The sequence below is a fragment of the Lathyrus oleraceus genome, unplaced genomic scaffold, assembly GCF_024323335.1.
Source record: "Lathyrus oleraceus cultivar Zhongwan6 unplaced genomic scaffold, CAAS_Psat_ZW6_1.0 chrUn0146, whole genome shotgun sequence".
Classification (NCBI taxonomy): Eukaryota; Viridiplantae; Streptophyta; class Magnoliopsida; order Fabales; family Fabaceae; genus Lathyrus; species Lathyrus oleraceus.
Window position 1 is genome coordinate 33,365 of NW_026112537.1, and position 14,801 is coordinate 48,165.

General features: G+C 37.5%; 1 protein-coding gene and 1 pseudogene across 1 annotated transcript; both read right to left on the minus strand.

Moving 5' to 3' along the window:
• Positions 1-445: 445 nt before the first annotated feature.
• Positions 446-1,593, minus strand: LOC127112535 (probable protein phosphatase 2C 2). The gene is made up of 2 exons (XM_051046357.1): positions 1,236-1,593; positions 446-1,132 (listed from the first exon to the last, which is right to left on the minus strand). Exons 1-2 carry the CDS (start codon positions 1,479-1,481, stop codon positions 860-862), a joined length of 519 nt encoding a protein of 172 aa, XP_050902314.1. The 5' UTR covers positions 1,482-1,593; the 3' UTR covers positions 446-859.
• Positions 1,594-3,931: 2,338 nt separating this feature from the next.
• The window catches only part of LOC127112534 (NADH-ubiquinone oxidoreductase chain 4-like), a 53,264-nt pseudogene continuing 42,394 nt past the window's right edge, over positions 3,932-14,801 (minus strand).

Sequence of the window (14,801 nt, forward strand, 5' to 3'; positions counted from 1 at the left end):
AAAACTTTGTTTTACCTGTTATTGTTATTATGATGAATTGATGATTGATTTTGATCATAATTTTGTAATTGTTTAGCTTGTTTTTTAAGATATGATATAATTTAAATACTTTTGATTCTTTTCATCAAGTGTTGATTACAATCATAAAACATCACTTTCAAAACACATACCCAGCTTGATTCATCTTTCAAATTTGTAACAGTTTAATTACCTGTTACATTCAAAAGACAGAAGACTGACTAACTTGGCTTGACCATTTCAAAAAGTGACTCATTGAATCAATCTATGCAAACAACCATGCACCCAAAAAAACTAAAAACTATCACAAAATTTGTATAAAAGAATAAATGATTTTACCAAAATCATTCTAAAAAGTTACTACATGATTATGACATAAACATTATACTAAACTGCAATGTTAATTAATCTCTACCACCCATCTAAAAAGTTACTACATGATTATGACATAAACATTATACTAAACTGCAATGTTAATTAATCTCTACCACCCATCTACCGGTACAAAAAATCACCGATAAATGTCGTCAGATATGAATAATCAATAACTAATGATAATTATTATCTACATAAAAGAATAAGCTAATCTCTATCATCATGCACCACCTTCTCCTCTTCTTCGAATGAACCTTCTAAGTATAATGTTTCAATTTGATTAGCATAACACTCGTATCATCCAACGAGCCTCGCGAAGCAGACAATTCTGCAAGCTTTTTACATGCCAGCAATGGTCGGTGTTCGTTGTTTCCTATGCAAAATTGACGAGCAATGTCTACTGCTTCTTGGTTACTAACTTGAAATCAGAATGACAAAAATAAACTTGATCAGTTAATTATTCAATTCAATAGTAGCTCAGTTGGTTCGATAGTTCAATCTCTGGCTGATGAGTAAATATAATACTAACTACTAATAATTTGTAGATCAATATTCTTACCTTATCCCATAAACCGTCTGATGCTAATATTAACAAGTCATGTTCAGGTTCAATGCTGATAACTTTAGTTTCAGGCTCTGCAGTCACCCATTGTTTCAGGTGTCGGTCTCCGATAGCTCTAGATACAGCCAGAGATCCTTGAATCCGCCAAACACCACGACATAAATCAACATAACCACCCTGCAAGACAAATTTCAACGCTTAAGAACGGACCAAACCAAACTCAAACATTGGTTTTGATAAACATCAGGTAAAAAAACACTACAGTGATCAGAAAATTTACCGAGGTCTCAATTCTTTCCCGTTCGTCTTCCCTGGAAGGTCGATGATCAGATGTTAGGGCCTCTGCAACCCCTCCTCTACTAATGACAGCACGGCAATCACCAGCGTTAGATACAACTAAGTTACCGTTCCTAATCAATGTTGTTACACAACAAGAACCACCATGGGGATCTTGTTTCATGAACTCAGAATCAGTATTGAGGTAACCGCGCTTCACTGCCTCCTCAACATCTTGGTCTTCACTCATGATAACCTCATCCAAGATGTTCTTTTCCAAGTTATTCGCAGCAAACTCCGCAGCTTTGGCACCTCTGGCACCTCCATGTCCATCAAACACGCCAAAAAAAGCCTGCAATAATCCCAAAATAAACTTACACAAGTTAAATTTAATACAATTCACAAACTAATCTCAATCTTCCATATGCAGCTATAATTTCATAACTGTACAAAACCATGGTAAAAAAAACAATTTTTCAAAATCTCCAAACAATTGAATTCAATCAGACCCAGGTCAAATTTAGACACCAAGTCTCAAACTTTCAACAAACCCAATTCCCAGAAACACATCACTGTCAAACCCAACCACTCAATATTCTATTATATTTAACCAAATCAAAAATTTTAAAAGTGAAAAAGTAAAAAAATTTCCACACAGTGATGTGAGTAACCAGAGGAAGAGGAATTTTCAGATTGAGGCTTTCAAGCTCAGAGTTATCATGGATCCGAGATATGCTGAACATACTTGGAAGATTCTGGAGCATGCAATTCATGAGATATATAATAAGACTGCTAGCAGTCTCAGTTTTGAAGAGCTTTACAGGTTTTTTTTTCATGATTTTTTTCTTACTGTTGTTGATTCTTAGAAAACTTTGTTTTACCTGTTATTGTTATTATGATGAATTGATGATTGATTTTGATCATAATTTTGTAATTGTTTAGCTTGTTTTTTAAGATATGTAGTTGTATTGTAGTAGTTGTTGAGTTTTTTAGGGGTTTATGAAATGATTGAATTGGTGTATATGAAAGCAAATCCAAGCATTCTTAGTGTTTACTACTTAGGGGATGTTTGGAAGAGCTTATATGCTTATGTTATGGCTTAAGTAGTTACTTGCGTAAATATTTGGACGAAATTACGAAAACAGTTTTGATTAGTTCCTTCAAATCACTAGTTATTTTTTGAAAAAAAATTCCTTATTGTCCCTGCTTTCAGATTATGTAGAGTTTACCCGGATGTCGTCTTTGATTAAAGAAATAGGTTCACTTATTATAATTAAAAAAAAAAAAAAGAGTATCACATATATTGCCATAAGCTGCTTTCAGATTATGATGATTTAACCCTAATTTCATCTTTGATTAAAGAAATAGGTTCACTTATTGTCATTTTTTCATATAAAAGGTTCACTTATTGTCATAAGCTGCTCTCAGAGTATGTAGAGTTTGTGCTAGTTTGCTATTTGATTAAAGAAATAGATTCTGTGTAAACTCTTATATTGATAGAATGCTTATTGACTAACTGTTTAATTAAGCTCTATATCCAAAAGCTATGTTTTTCTCTTTTTCTTTTAAAGGTTGGATTGGGTGAATTGTAAGGGGCATTCTTAGTGGTATGCTTATTGAGTCTTGGATAGTTAGTGATATAATTGTTTTTGGGGATCAGCAATTATGATGTTGCATTTGTTAATTGTTGGACTAGTGCAATACATTTTTGCATCTTATAGCTCATTAGTCAGGAGTGTCCTCATTTATTTAGTATTCTTCACTCTGCTAAACTTTGCTAAGCTGAAATTTTGTGTTTGATATGTAGTTGTTATGATATGCTGTCGTGCTTGGTTTAAATCTTTTGAAAAGCAGCCATCAAGTGTTAACGATACATATAATATGTTAAGGTTAATGTTTGACTATGTAAAGCACCCATTTTCTTGCTTGGAGTGATTCCTTTTGTAGCAAGCCATCTTTGTGGGAAGGCTGTAGGCTTCAAAACTGGAAATAGGGATCTATTAGATTCATGTAATGTATTATCCTTTTAACATCTGAATAATCTCATTATTTCACGTATTAATTAAGTGTGACTTGGTTATAACCTAGGTTTGAGGTCCCAGCAATGGACTCTTTTTTACGTGTTAAATACGTGTATATGAATCTATTAGATTCATGTAATGTTTTATCTTTCTAACATCTTAACAATCTCATTATTTCACGTATTAATTACAAGTGACTTGGTTATAACCTAGGTTTGAGTTCCCACCAATGGACTCTTTTTTACGTGTTAAATACGTGTATATGGATCTATTAGATTCATGTAATGTTTTATCTTTCTAACATCTGAATAATCTCATTATTTCTGGTATTAATTACAAGTTACTTGGTTATAACGTAGGTTCGAAATAGGGATCTGTTAGATTCATGTAGTGTTTTATCCTTCTAACATCTGAATAATCTTAATATTTAACGTATTAATTACAAGTCACTTGGTTATAACCTAGATTTGAGTTCCGAGCAATGGACTCTTTATTACATATTAAATACGTTGATGCTAAGCTAAGGACCCAAATTGAAATCTTATTTAGAAAGAGAGCATTTATTTCATTTTGTATTTCAGAAGTAAGGAATGCTTTTTCCCTTTATAAACATTTCAATTGCAAATGTAGTCATGAAAACAAAAATAATGTCTACCTGAAATTACCTTTATCGCATTCCTACTCTTTCGATCTATCAGAACGGATCAGGCTATCTATCAATCGATTTTTAAATAGCACGTTCATCTCGTTTTTCGTTCATTTCCGCCACGCTAACATAGCCACAATAAATAAGAAGAAGCAGGCGAAACAGCTAGAAGCGCTTGCTTCTAGCCCTTGAATTCTTATTCACTAATGAATTGGGAAAGCCAACACAAAGATTAGATTCTGACTTCGTAGAGCCGGTGCTGTTGTTGCCTGCGCGTAGGGTGTCCCCCACTCCCGTCCCGGGGCGCTAAGGGGCTTTTGTTTTTGGAACGGACGGAAATGTTTTGCTGACGCCTTGAATCAAGCTTTTGTTGTGACATGCTATGTTTTCTCCTCCATTGCTAGTAGGTTGATGGGTCGCACGTCCGACACACATGTTTTGGCCTTGTCTTTTGTGTCCATAACTAAAAATAGGTGACCTAACGGCCGCCGCCCGACTAAACATACCAATAGTCACCAGATTCATATGGGCTACTAAGGAGTAAGCAATGATCTTCTTAAGATCGATCTGTCTTGAAGTGGTCAAGGAAGTATATATTATAGCAATCGCGCTTGGAGTATAAATGAAAGGAGTGGAACAAAGTGTTGCTTCGGGAAACATGGGTATTGAAAATCTTAAAAACCTGTGGGCTCCCAATTTTGAAGGAATTCCTGCCAAGATGACGGATCCTGCCGTAGGTGCCTCTACATGAGCTCCGGGTAACCAAATATGAACTGGTACCATAGGCACTTTGACAGCGAAAGCGACGAAAGAAGAAATCTATGGAAAGATTTGGCGCTGCTCACTAAATTCTGTGGTTAATGATATTTGTAAATCGGCGGTCCTTGTTTGGAAAAGAATCAACATAATAGCTAATAACATAAAAATAGATCCAAGTAAAGTATAAAGGAAAAATTGATATGCTGCCTTGATCTTTCTTTGTCTCAAACCCCATACCCCTATAATAATGGTAGAGTAAGGGGTGGCCCCAAAGCAGAATTTACCGGTGGTGGTTGGTCGAAGCTCCAGTAGGTAGCCACTCCCTTCTCAGGGAACCGTACGTGAGACTTTCGCATCATACGGCCCCGTCCCGAGCTTCCGTCGTTGGCCCTTGTCATTAGACCACTATCTATGCATGTATATTAAGCCTGGACTCTCGAATCTTTTGCTTCTCGGGTGGTGGCGAACAATGCAACTTGCGTTTGTTAGCTGGAGATTTCGACCATTAGGTTGAAGTTCTTTGAAAATATTATGTTTTGGAGAATAATATAAAAATGGCTTTGTGAAGCTATTTATTAAATCCTTTTCTTGGGAGAAAGGACCTTTTTGTCGAAGCTTAAGACTTAGAAGATTTTAGGATCTCCACAAGTTCTCTTCGACATCGGCGTTTAGCAGATTCGAAGCTTCGAGCGGGAAAGATTTGAAATTCAAACGAAGTAGTTTCGTCAGGCGAACGCGTGGAAGCATCTGAGACATACATCGCTTGAAAACGTCGAACGTGGCAATCATCTGTGTAGAGACCGTTAGGATTGAATTGTTATAAATAGGAGTCTTAGTTTTTAGATTTCGTGTGTTCAAACTAATATACAAAATTCACTAAAAATACTCAAAGTACCGGAGCGAGAGAAACGAGTCTTTGCTGAAAATGTATGTATGAAGAACACCATGATTACATTTCATGTTATCTTTTTAATGCAGGTTACTTAAATTAAACCATTTACTGTCTTTATTTCTATTTAAGCCTTCTCTCGAATTGCCTTTATCTTCAAAGTCTTTCATCATTGCTTTTACCTTTACATTTACATTTCGTCAAACCTTTATTTCCAGCACCTTTTCAAACTTAAAACCTTTTACTTCAAGTTATTTATCTTTACTTTTGCCAATTACCTTTGTTATCTTTAAAAAAGCCTTTTTACAGAATTACTGCCATTTATCCTTTATCTTTAAAGTCATAAGCCTTTAGATTTCGTTTAGAGTTTATTGTCGAAACACCTTTTACTTTGTACCATTAACGCTAGATAAAAAACCCTAATTACCATTCATAAACCAGAAACAAACTTAATCATGAATCAAATCACCATAACACTAGTTCTTGAGACACATGTCCTAGGATCAATCTAGTCGATCCTGTAAGTTACCAAGATTAATAATATTGGAGGACTAGCGGTTGTTTGTCAGAAATTACTGGTAAACAAATTGGCACGCCCAGTGGGACGGTGTCAAAAGAACTGTTAATTATAATAGTTTGCTTTACTTTTACAATACAAAATTGTTGTTATTCTTTTTAGTTAAAAAAGCATAATGTTGCATGAACCTTAGAAGTGGTAAGATAGCCAACAATTCGCAACCTATAACCAAAAGAAAATACACAAAAAAGATGGTTAATACAACCAATCAAGGGGAACAATTTCCTCCCTAGGTGTCGCATCCGCGAAAAACAACCGGCGGGAAAAAAACAAAAACAAACAGAGCCGCCACCGTGCGTTATTTATCCCAAAAGAGGGAAAGGAAACGCTCGAAGTAAACCTGGAAAAGACATGGTCTCGCGACCAAAGAGAGATGGGATCGGGAGTCGGTTACGCAAGGGGAAGGTATTAGCACCCCTCACGTCCGTCGTACTCGACGTGATCCACGCTCAAAAAGATAGGAAAAAGGTTGCTAAAACGCTGCTCAAAACATCATACACACACTAGAATAAGACACAGGTGGGGGAAGAGAGGAACGAGCTCGCTAGGACGTCGCATCCTATGCCTACGTATCTCATCTGGAATGAGAATCAGAGCTACCGTAGTTCGGCTCACGCACGCCGAAATAAAACACACGCACAGACGCTGAGACGTCAAAACAAACACTCAAACACAACTGGAAACCGAATGCCAATCGCTGGGCTTATATCGGACTCCAAGCACACAAACAAGCATAGGATACGGAACGCCAATCGCTGGTCTTACATCCATCTCCTAACACACAAGAAGGATAACACACAAACAAGTTACTAAGGGGTCTGGCACTCGAGCCTAGCAACTGTCAAGCAAACACACACAAAAAGAAAAAGGGTCTAGCAACTGTCAAAACAGAACATGAAAATTGGCACAAATCAAATTCAATCAAATTAGAACAATGTCCAAGTGGTCTCACATTCATATCACACACCAATTTCATTTCACAAAGCATTTAAGGCCAAACATGCAAGTTGGAAGCTCATTGGACCAAACAGAATGAATCAATCCAAATCCAATCAAAAACAAATCAATAAATCTCCAGAAAAATCATGGTCAAACAGCATTCATAACATGATCTACACACCAAATTTCAAGCCATTTGGACAATTGGAAGCAAGTCAAATAAAATCCATAAGTCAAGGCAAGGCAAAACAAGCTCATACAAGGCACCAAATCATGCATCAACTTCAAGCAAGCACAAAACAGAATTTGCACAAGATAAATGAATCAAACCAAATCCATGACAAACTTCAATGTGTCTAGAATCACTCAACAAAATTTCAAGTCCATCCAATACATATCAAGAATTTCACAAATCATCTAAAATCATGACTCACAAAAGGTTCACAAATGGTCAAACAGAAAGGAAATTCTCAAACAAATTGGAAATGCACTCAAAAAATCCACAAAAATTCACACTCAAACTTAACATCCAGAAGATCAACATGCAAAAATTCAGATCATTTCAAGTTCATATGGCATGGTAATTAAAATCCACAAGTTGGACAAGAAATGGTATGACACACATTGTCACACCTCTATTCAAAAAATCATATCTCATCAACCAGGAAAGAAAAAATCACAAACTCTATACCAAAATGTTCATGAACATGTCTAGTTTAAGCACAAAAAAGTTGAGAGGCATTGGATTGAGCATCATCATTTCACAAGCAAAATGGCAAGGCATAGCAAGATGACACATGTATGAACATTCCCTAGCCAAAATAAAAATCCACACGTGCACAAATTCTGGAAAAATCACCATAAAATTCTAGAGATCATGAGGAACAAAGTGCAAAAAATCCCACATCATTTGGACAAATATTGAAGGACTTATGATTTTTGTAAGATTGGCATATGAAGTGAAATGAAAATTGAAAAAGAAAATTGAATTAAAGGAAATAAATGAGATAATGGCAAAATGGTAAATCTGGCGCTACTTAAGTGAAACGCCGCTTTTCACTTAAGTACATGGCGCGGAGTGAATGGCTGCATGGTCCAGAAACACGAAATTCATGCAAGGCACGCTGGTCATGAATCAAAGAAAACCTGGAAACTGAAATTCAAATGTTCATCGCGCGTTCATCCTAAACCCTAGCTCAAGAACTTTTATACCAGATTTTGACAAACTTTATATCATTGGAATCCTTTTTCAACATACATCATGAATCACAAATCAATTTAGCTTAATTCTTCCTAGATTAAGAGTTTCGAAGGAAAACATTTTCACTCATCAAACTTCTAATCCACATAACTTGTTCAAATCTTAATGAAAATCAATGATTCAACTTGCAGCATGACCTACTCTCAAAGATCTATCCAAAGCATATATTGATTTCAAGAATTGTTAAGGTCGAAAACTAACCTTCAAGTGATGACAGAACTGAATTCGATGCTTTCTGGCTTGGAAATGCTGAAACAGATGCTCTCCAGCTCTCCTATGATGCTTTGGATGAAAGCTTTGATGTTAATTATGCACGATCTTGATGAAAACTCAAACTGCCATGGATGAGTTCACTTGCAACAGTCCACGATTTGGCTTGAAAGTGATGATTCCTTGCTTCAATTCCACTCAATTATGCACATGGATGAAGATTAGATCAAGTATGATGCAAGGTTCGTGCAGAAAAATGAAGAAAAGTTGAGAGGAAAAATGAAGAGTTCTTGAGATCTAGATCTAGATTTCTGAATTATGAAGTGTTAATCACAAAAACAGTTAGAATTAGGTTTATATATGTGATGTTAATGATGTTGGTAATCATGATTAGTGTTAATGCAAGTGGTTAATGAAAATGCAAGTGTATGTGCAAATTGCAAATTGGCCAATTCACCCTCACTTGTGAAAATCAATGTAACAGTGCCAATTTCTGCCTTGGATCACTTGGAAATGTTGTTTCTAAGCAAATGCAATTGGAATTGACTGAATACCATGCCTAATTTTCAAATTCACCTTTTTCCCTCCAATTTTCAAATTAGGTTCACTTAAAAAATGCACTTTTTGTGTGATGAGTTTTAATGAAATGTGATGCATGAATTGAATAGAGGAGATCAAAAGAAATTTGCTCCAAAAAGTCCCACTTCATTTGGCCATTTGGTTCAAAAGTTATGCACTTTTGAAATTCAACTTTTCTTGACAATGATTTGATGATAACTTGCCAACCACAAATGAGAAATTCATGTTCTTGGACTTTTTGTAAAGGTGAGAGCAAGATATTCAACTTTCATGTTGGACAAAATTTCATTTGAAGCATTTTTGGACATGTAATTTTGAGGAGAAAACCTTTCCATTTTTGGCAGTTTTGAATTACAAGTCACTTTCTATTTTTGGAAAGTTTTCATCTGACTTTATTTTTTTCATTGTTGATGTTTGAAATGTCAAATGAAACTTGTTTGGACATGAATGAAGTGTCTCTAACCCTCTCCCACCTCCAAATCCAACAGTTGACCTTTGGTTGACTTTTGTTGACTGATAGAAGAATTGGCTATGCACTGATGAACTTGAGCTTCAATCTCCTGATGAAATGGCTCAAACATGAAACCCTAGCTTCCATAAGCTCAATGAAACCACATGATGATCCCTCATCTCAATGAAGACCTCATCTCCTTGACAAGCCCTGATTGGCACAATGCAGATGATTAGGGTTGACCAGAGGTCAAAACCCTAATCCCAAGGAATCTGATCAAGCATAATGAATCTCTTGGTGATGACAAGACCATGATGATGATGATGTACCATTTCAACCAAGATAAAGCTCAACCCCCTTGAGGAACCATGAAACCCTAACTTGAAGCACACACCCTTAGATGGCTAGTGATCCATTCAATGAAACCCTCAGCTTGAATCCCTTAACCTCTTTATCTCCTGATCAAGACCTAGGAGGATGACTTGCTCAATGTTTCCACATGATATGCAAAAAATGCAATGCCTAATGACCTACAAATACAATGCAATATGCTAAGCTAGTCCCAAGAGAGGAGGGCAAATTTTGAGGTGTTACAGCTGCCCCTATTCAATCCACTGTGAACCTGTCGATATGAATAGCCTCGGCTTTCAGATGATCAGGGTGAAGAGTGATTGAATACCAAGAACAGACGAACAATTTGCACTCCGATGGGAAAACAATCAATAGTGCCTGTCAGAATTGGCAAAGAAGCAATCTTGAAAGAAAAATCCGTCTGGTACGGAGAAAATTGGCCTGATCACCGAAACAGAAACATTGACCTGGATACCAAAATAAATGGCAGCACAGGAATAACCATGGCCTGAACACCGCTCGTCAATCTGACTACTGAACATCAGAATAGGAAAGTGTTGATATTGGTCTGAATACCGGAAGATTAGCCTGATCGCCAATTTGGTCTGACCACCACTTCGGTCTGGATACCGGGGAATTGGCCTGACTGCCACTTCGGTCTGAACACCACTTCAACTGGCCTGATTGCCCTTCAACTGGCCTGAACACCACTTCGGTCTGGATACCGGAAAACTGGCCTGAATGCCACAAGCTGCATCGACCTAAACTTCGGAAGCTTCTTCGATCTGAGTATCGGAAACTGGCCTGAGTGCCACATCGGTTTGAATACCCGCCTCGGTCTGATCACCGGAAAACTGGTCTGAAAACCACAAGTACGTCAACCTGATCGTCGGAAACTTCTTCGATCTGAAAATCGGAAACTGGCCTGAATGACACAAGTTCTTCGTCCTGATTGTTGAGAACTTCCTCGATCTGGAAATCGAAAATTGGCCTGAGCGCCACAAGTTCTTCGTCCTGATTGTTGAGAACTTCCTCGATCTGGAAATCGGAAATTGGCCTGAGCGCCACAAGTTCTTCGTCCTGATTGTTGAGAACTTCTTCGATCTGGAAATCGGATGCTTGGTCTGAAAACCCAACTGACCTGAAAACCATCAACTGGCCTGAACGCCACCTCGGTCTGGATACCGGAAAACCTTCATGCCTATCAGCATCGGCAGAGATAACAAAACAGTGATACATGAGACGGCACGTGTAACACCCTTCTAAAATACCCCAAATATTTAATTAAAATAATAAACATATATCAGAGTAATTATGCACCAAGGGTGTCACACAATCATTCACACCATATTTCAAAATAACTGTCATGCTCTTTATTTACTCAATTTAAACATTTGCATAAATCGCAGCGGATATAATTCAAATCAATCAAAACATGTAACACGCTACATGTAAACTGGTTCAACAATCTGTAACAACATAATTAAAAGTTACCTCCCGATGTTACATCTATCAGAGCATGACCCACTAAGGAGACTACACTAGACTCCAAGCATTCGCTTCTACTCAACTCATTTCTCGTTACCTGAAAAATAGTTGTAAGGGTGAGTTCCTCAATCAATATAATAAGCATTATAAAATATTATGTCATGTTAAGTAATTTAACACATCAATCACCCTAATTGCAACATACATTCAGTAACAGCACATCAACTCAAACATCATGCTCAACAACAACATAAAATCACCAGTATAATCTCAAATCATACTTAACGACAACACAACCACACGTATAATATTGGAATACATCCATTCATATTATACGCCATACATATATTTATGCAATGAGACTCAACACATGCGGTACCGACTATTCTTGAACATATAGCTCAAGCTCACCGATCAACTCCAGATACGGCTACTAAGCTCACTAGTCCCACTCATTTGAGATCTAATGACTCACTCACTAATTCCTCACCATGGGAATTAGCTACAACCCCCAAGGCTAGACTATGCACACTAATCATCTAGCATGCAAACATCAACAACAAATCCACAATGATTCACTCACTAATTCCTCACCATGGGAATTAGCTACAGCCCCAAAGGCTATGCTATGCACGCTACTCACCTAGCAATGCAGCATCAACAACAATTCACAACGGACATAAGCTCACACTCTAAGCCATACAACAGTCCATTCACAAACACATGCATAATATATACATTCACGTCATTATGCATGCCATCATACATCATCAACACATCATTATCATGTAAATCAATTAAACACAGTACTAGCACACTCTACTAATACCTATACTGCTCAAAACAGCGGGATAAAATCCCTATTACATCATATGCCAACATAGGCCAACTCTCAATTAAGTATACAACATTAAAAAGCCAATTTTTCCACTCTGTAACAGTGTTAACCGGTTAACACCCTGGGTTAACCGGTTAACGCAGCATAAAACACGCTTTCTGGCAATTCACAACAGTGTTAACCGGTTAACGCCCTGGGTTAACCGGTTAACGCAGCACAAACAGCAATATTTCAACAAATACAACAGTGTTAACCGGTTAACACCCTGGGTTAACCGGTTAACGCAAGACAGAAAGCTGTTCCTGCGCTAACACAAGGCAGAATGCAGAATTCTCCGCATTTTCCGCCGTTGGAGGACTTCCGGACCTCCGATTCCAATTCCGTAAAAAGCTATACGATCGGGAAAACACGACTCACACAATTACCGATTAAATTTCAGCTTTTACACAACTTATCCAACGTAATTTCAGCATTCACGAATCCCAATTAGGGTCAATTCAAGGTTTATCACTACCCATTACATATTATCCCATAATACCCATCAATCAACGATAAACCCCCCTTACCTGAGTTAATCCGGCAACTCTATAAGCTTCAAGCTCTTCCTTCTTCAACCTTCAGCTCTTGCTCTTTCTCTTGCCCTTTTCCACTTTCACGATCGTTTCTCTGCTTTTCCAAAATGAGACTCTTTCTCTTATTTCCAACTTATATATTATTCCAATAATTAAAATAATCCAATAATAATAATCTAATTATTTAATTAAATTAATAATATACTATTAACTCAATTTAAATAATTATTTTATTTTATTGGGGTGTTACAACTCTCCCCCACTAAAAGAGTTTTCGTCCTCGAAAACATACCTCAAGCAAATAACTCTGGATAAGACTCCTTCATCTTACTCTCAAGTTCCCAAGTCACATTGCCACCTGCTGGTCCTCCCCAAGCTACCTTCACCAAGGCAATCTCTTTACCCCGCAACTACTTCAACTCTCGATCCTCGATCCTCATAGGCGATGTTTCAACAGTCAGGTTATCTCTCACCTGTACATCATCTAATTGGACTACATGCGACGGATCATGAATGTACCTCCTCAACTGAGACACATGAAAAACCTCATGCAAATTCGCAAGCGACGGCGGTAAAGCGATACGATAGGCTACTTCCCCTATCCTCTCCAAAATCTGATAAGGACCAATAAATCGAGGTGTCAACTTCTTCGACTTCAAAGCTCTACCAACACCAGTTATCGGAGTAACACGGAGAAACACATGGTCTCCCTCTTGAAACTCAAGTGACTTCCTCCTCTTGTCGTGATAACTCTTCTGACGACTCTGAGCAATTCTCATCTTCTCCTGAATCATCTTAATCTTTTCCGTAGTCTGTTGAACAATCTCCGGTCCAACCACAACACTCTCACCGGACTCATACCAACATAAAGGTGTCCGACATCTCCTACCATACAAAGCTTCAAACGGTGCCATACCAATACTCGAATGAAAACTATTGTTGTAGGTAAACTCAATCAAAGGCAAATAACAATCCCAAACACCTCCTTTTTCCAAAACACAAGCTCTCAAAAGATCCTCTAATGACTGAATCGTCCTCTCAGTCTGACCATCAGTCTGCGGATGATATGCAGAACTCAATCTCAGCTTAGTTCCCAAAGCCTTCTGCAAACCTTCCCAAAACTTCGATGTAAATCTAGGATCTCTGTCCGAAACAATACTCGACGGAATACCATGCAAACTTACAATCCTCTCAATATATAACTCAGCCAATCTCTCTAACGGATAATCCATTCTAATCGGAATGAAATGAGCCGATTTCGTCAATCTATCAACAATCACCCAAATAGCTTCAAAATTCTTACTTGTCCTCGGCAAACCAGAAACAAAATCCATACTGATACTGTCCCACTTCCACTCTGGAATAGCCAACGGTTGCATTAGCCCAGACGGCTTCTGATGCTCAATCTTCGACTTCTGACAAGTCAAACAGGAATAAACAAAACTCGCAATTTCTCTTTTCATTCCCGGCCACCAAAATAACTTCTTCAAATCATGATACATCTTCGTAGCTCCAGGATGAATACTCAAACCACTACGATGTCCTTCCTCAAGAATACTCTTCTTAAGTTCGGTAACATCTGGAATACATACCCGACTACCAAATCTCAAAATACCATTCTCATCAACTCTGAATTCACCACCTTGACCTTGATTCACTAAAGTCAACTTATCAACCAAAAGCACATCGGATTTCTGACCCTCTCTGATCTCATCCAGAATACCACTCGTTAACTTCAACATTCCCAATTTAACACTATTGTGAGTACTCTCACACACCAAACTCAAGTCTCTAAACTGCTCAATTAAATCCAATTCCTTAATCATTAACATAGACATATGTAATGATTTCCGACTCAATGCATCAGCCACTACGTTTGCTTTACCCGGATGGTAATTCAAACCAAAGTCATAATCCTTCAGAAACTCTAACCATCTCCTCTGTCTCATATTCAGCTCTTTCTGATCAAACAAATACTTTAAACTTTTA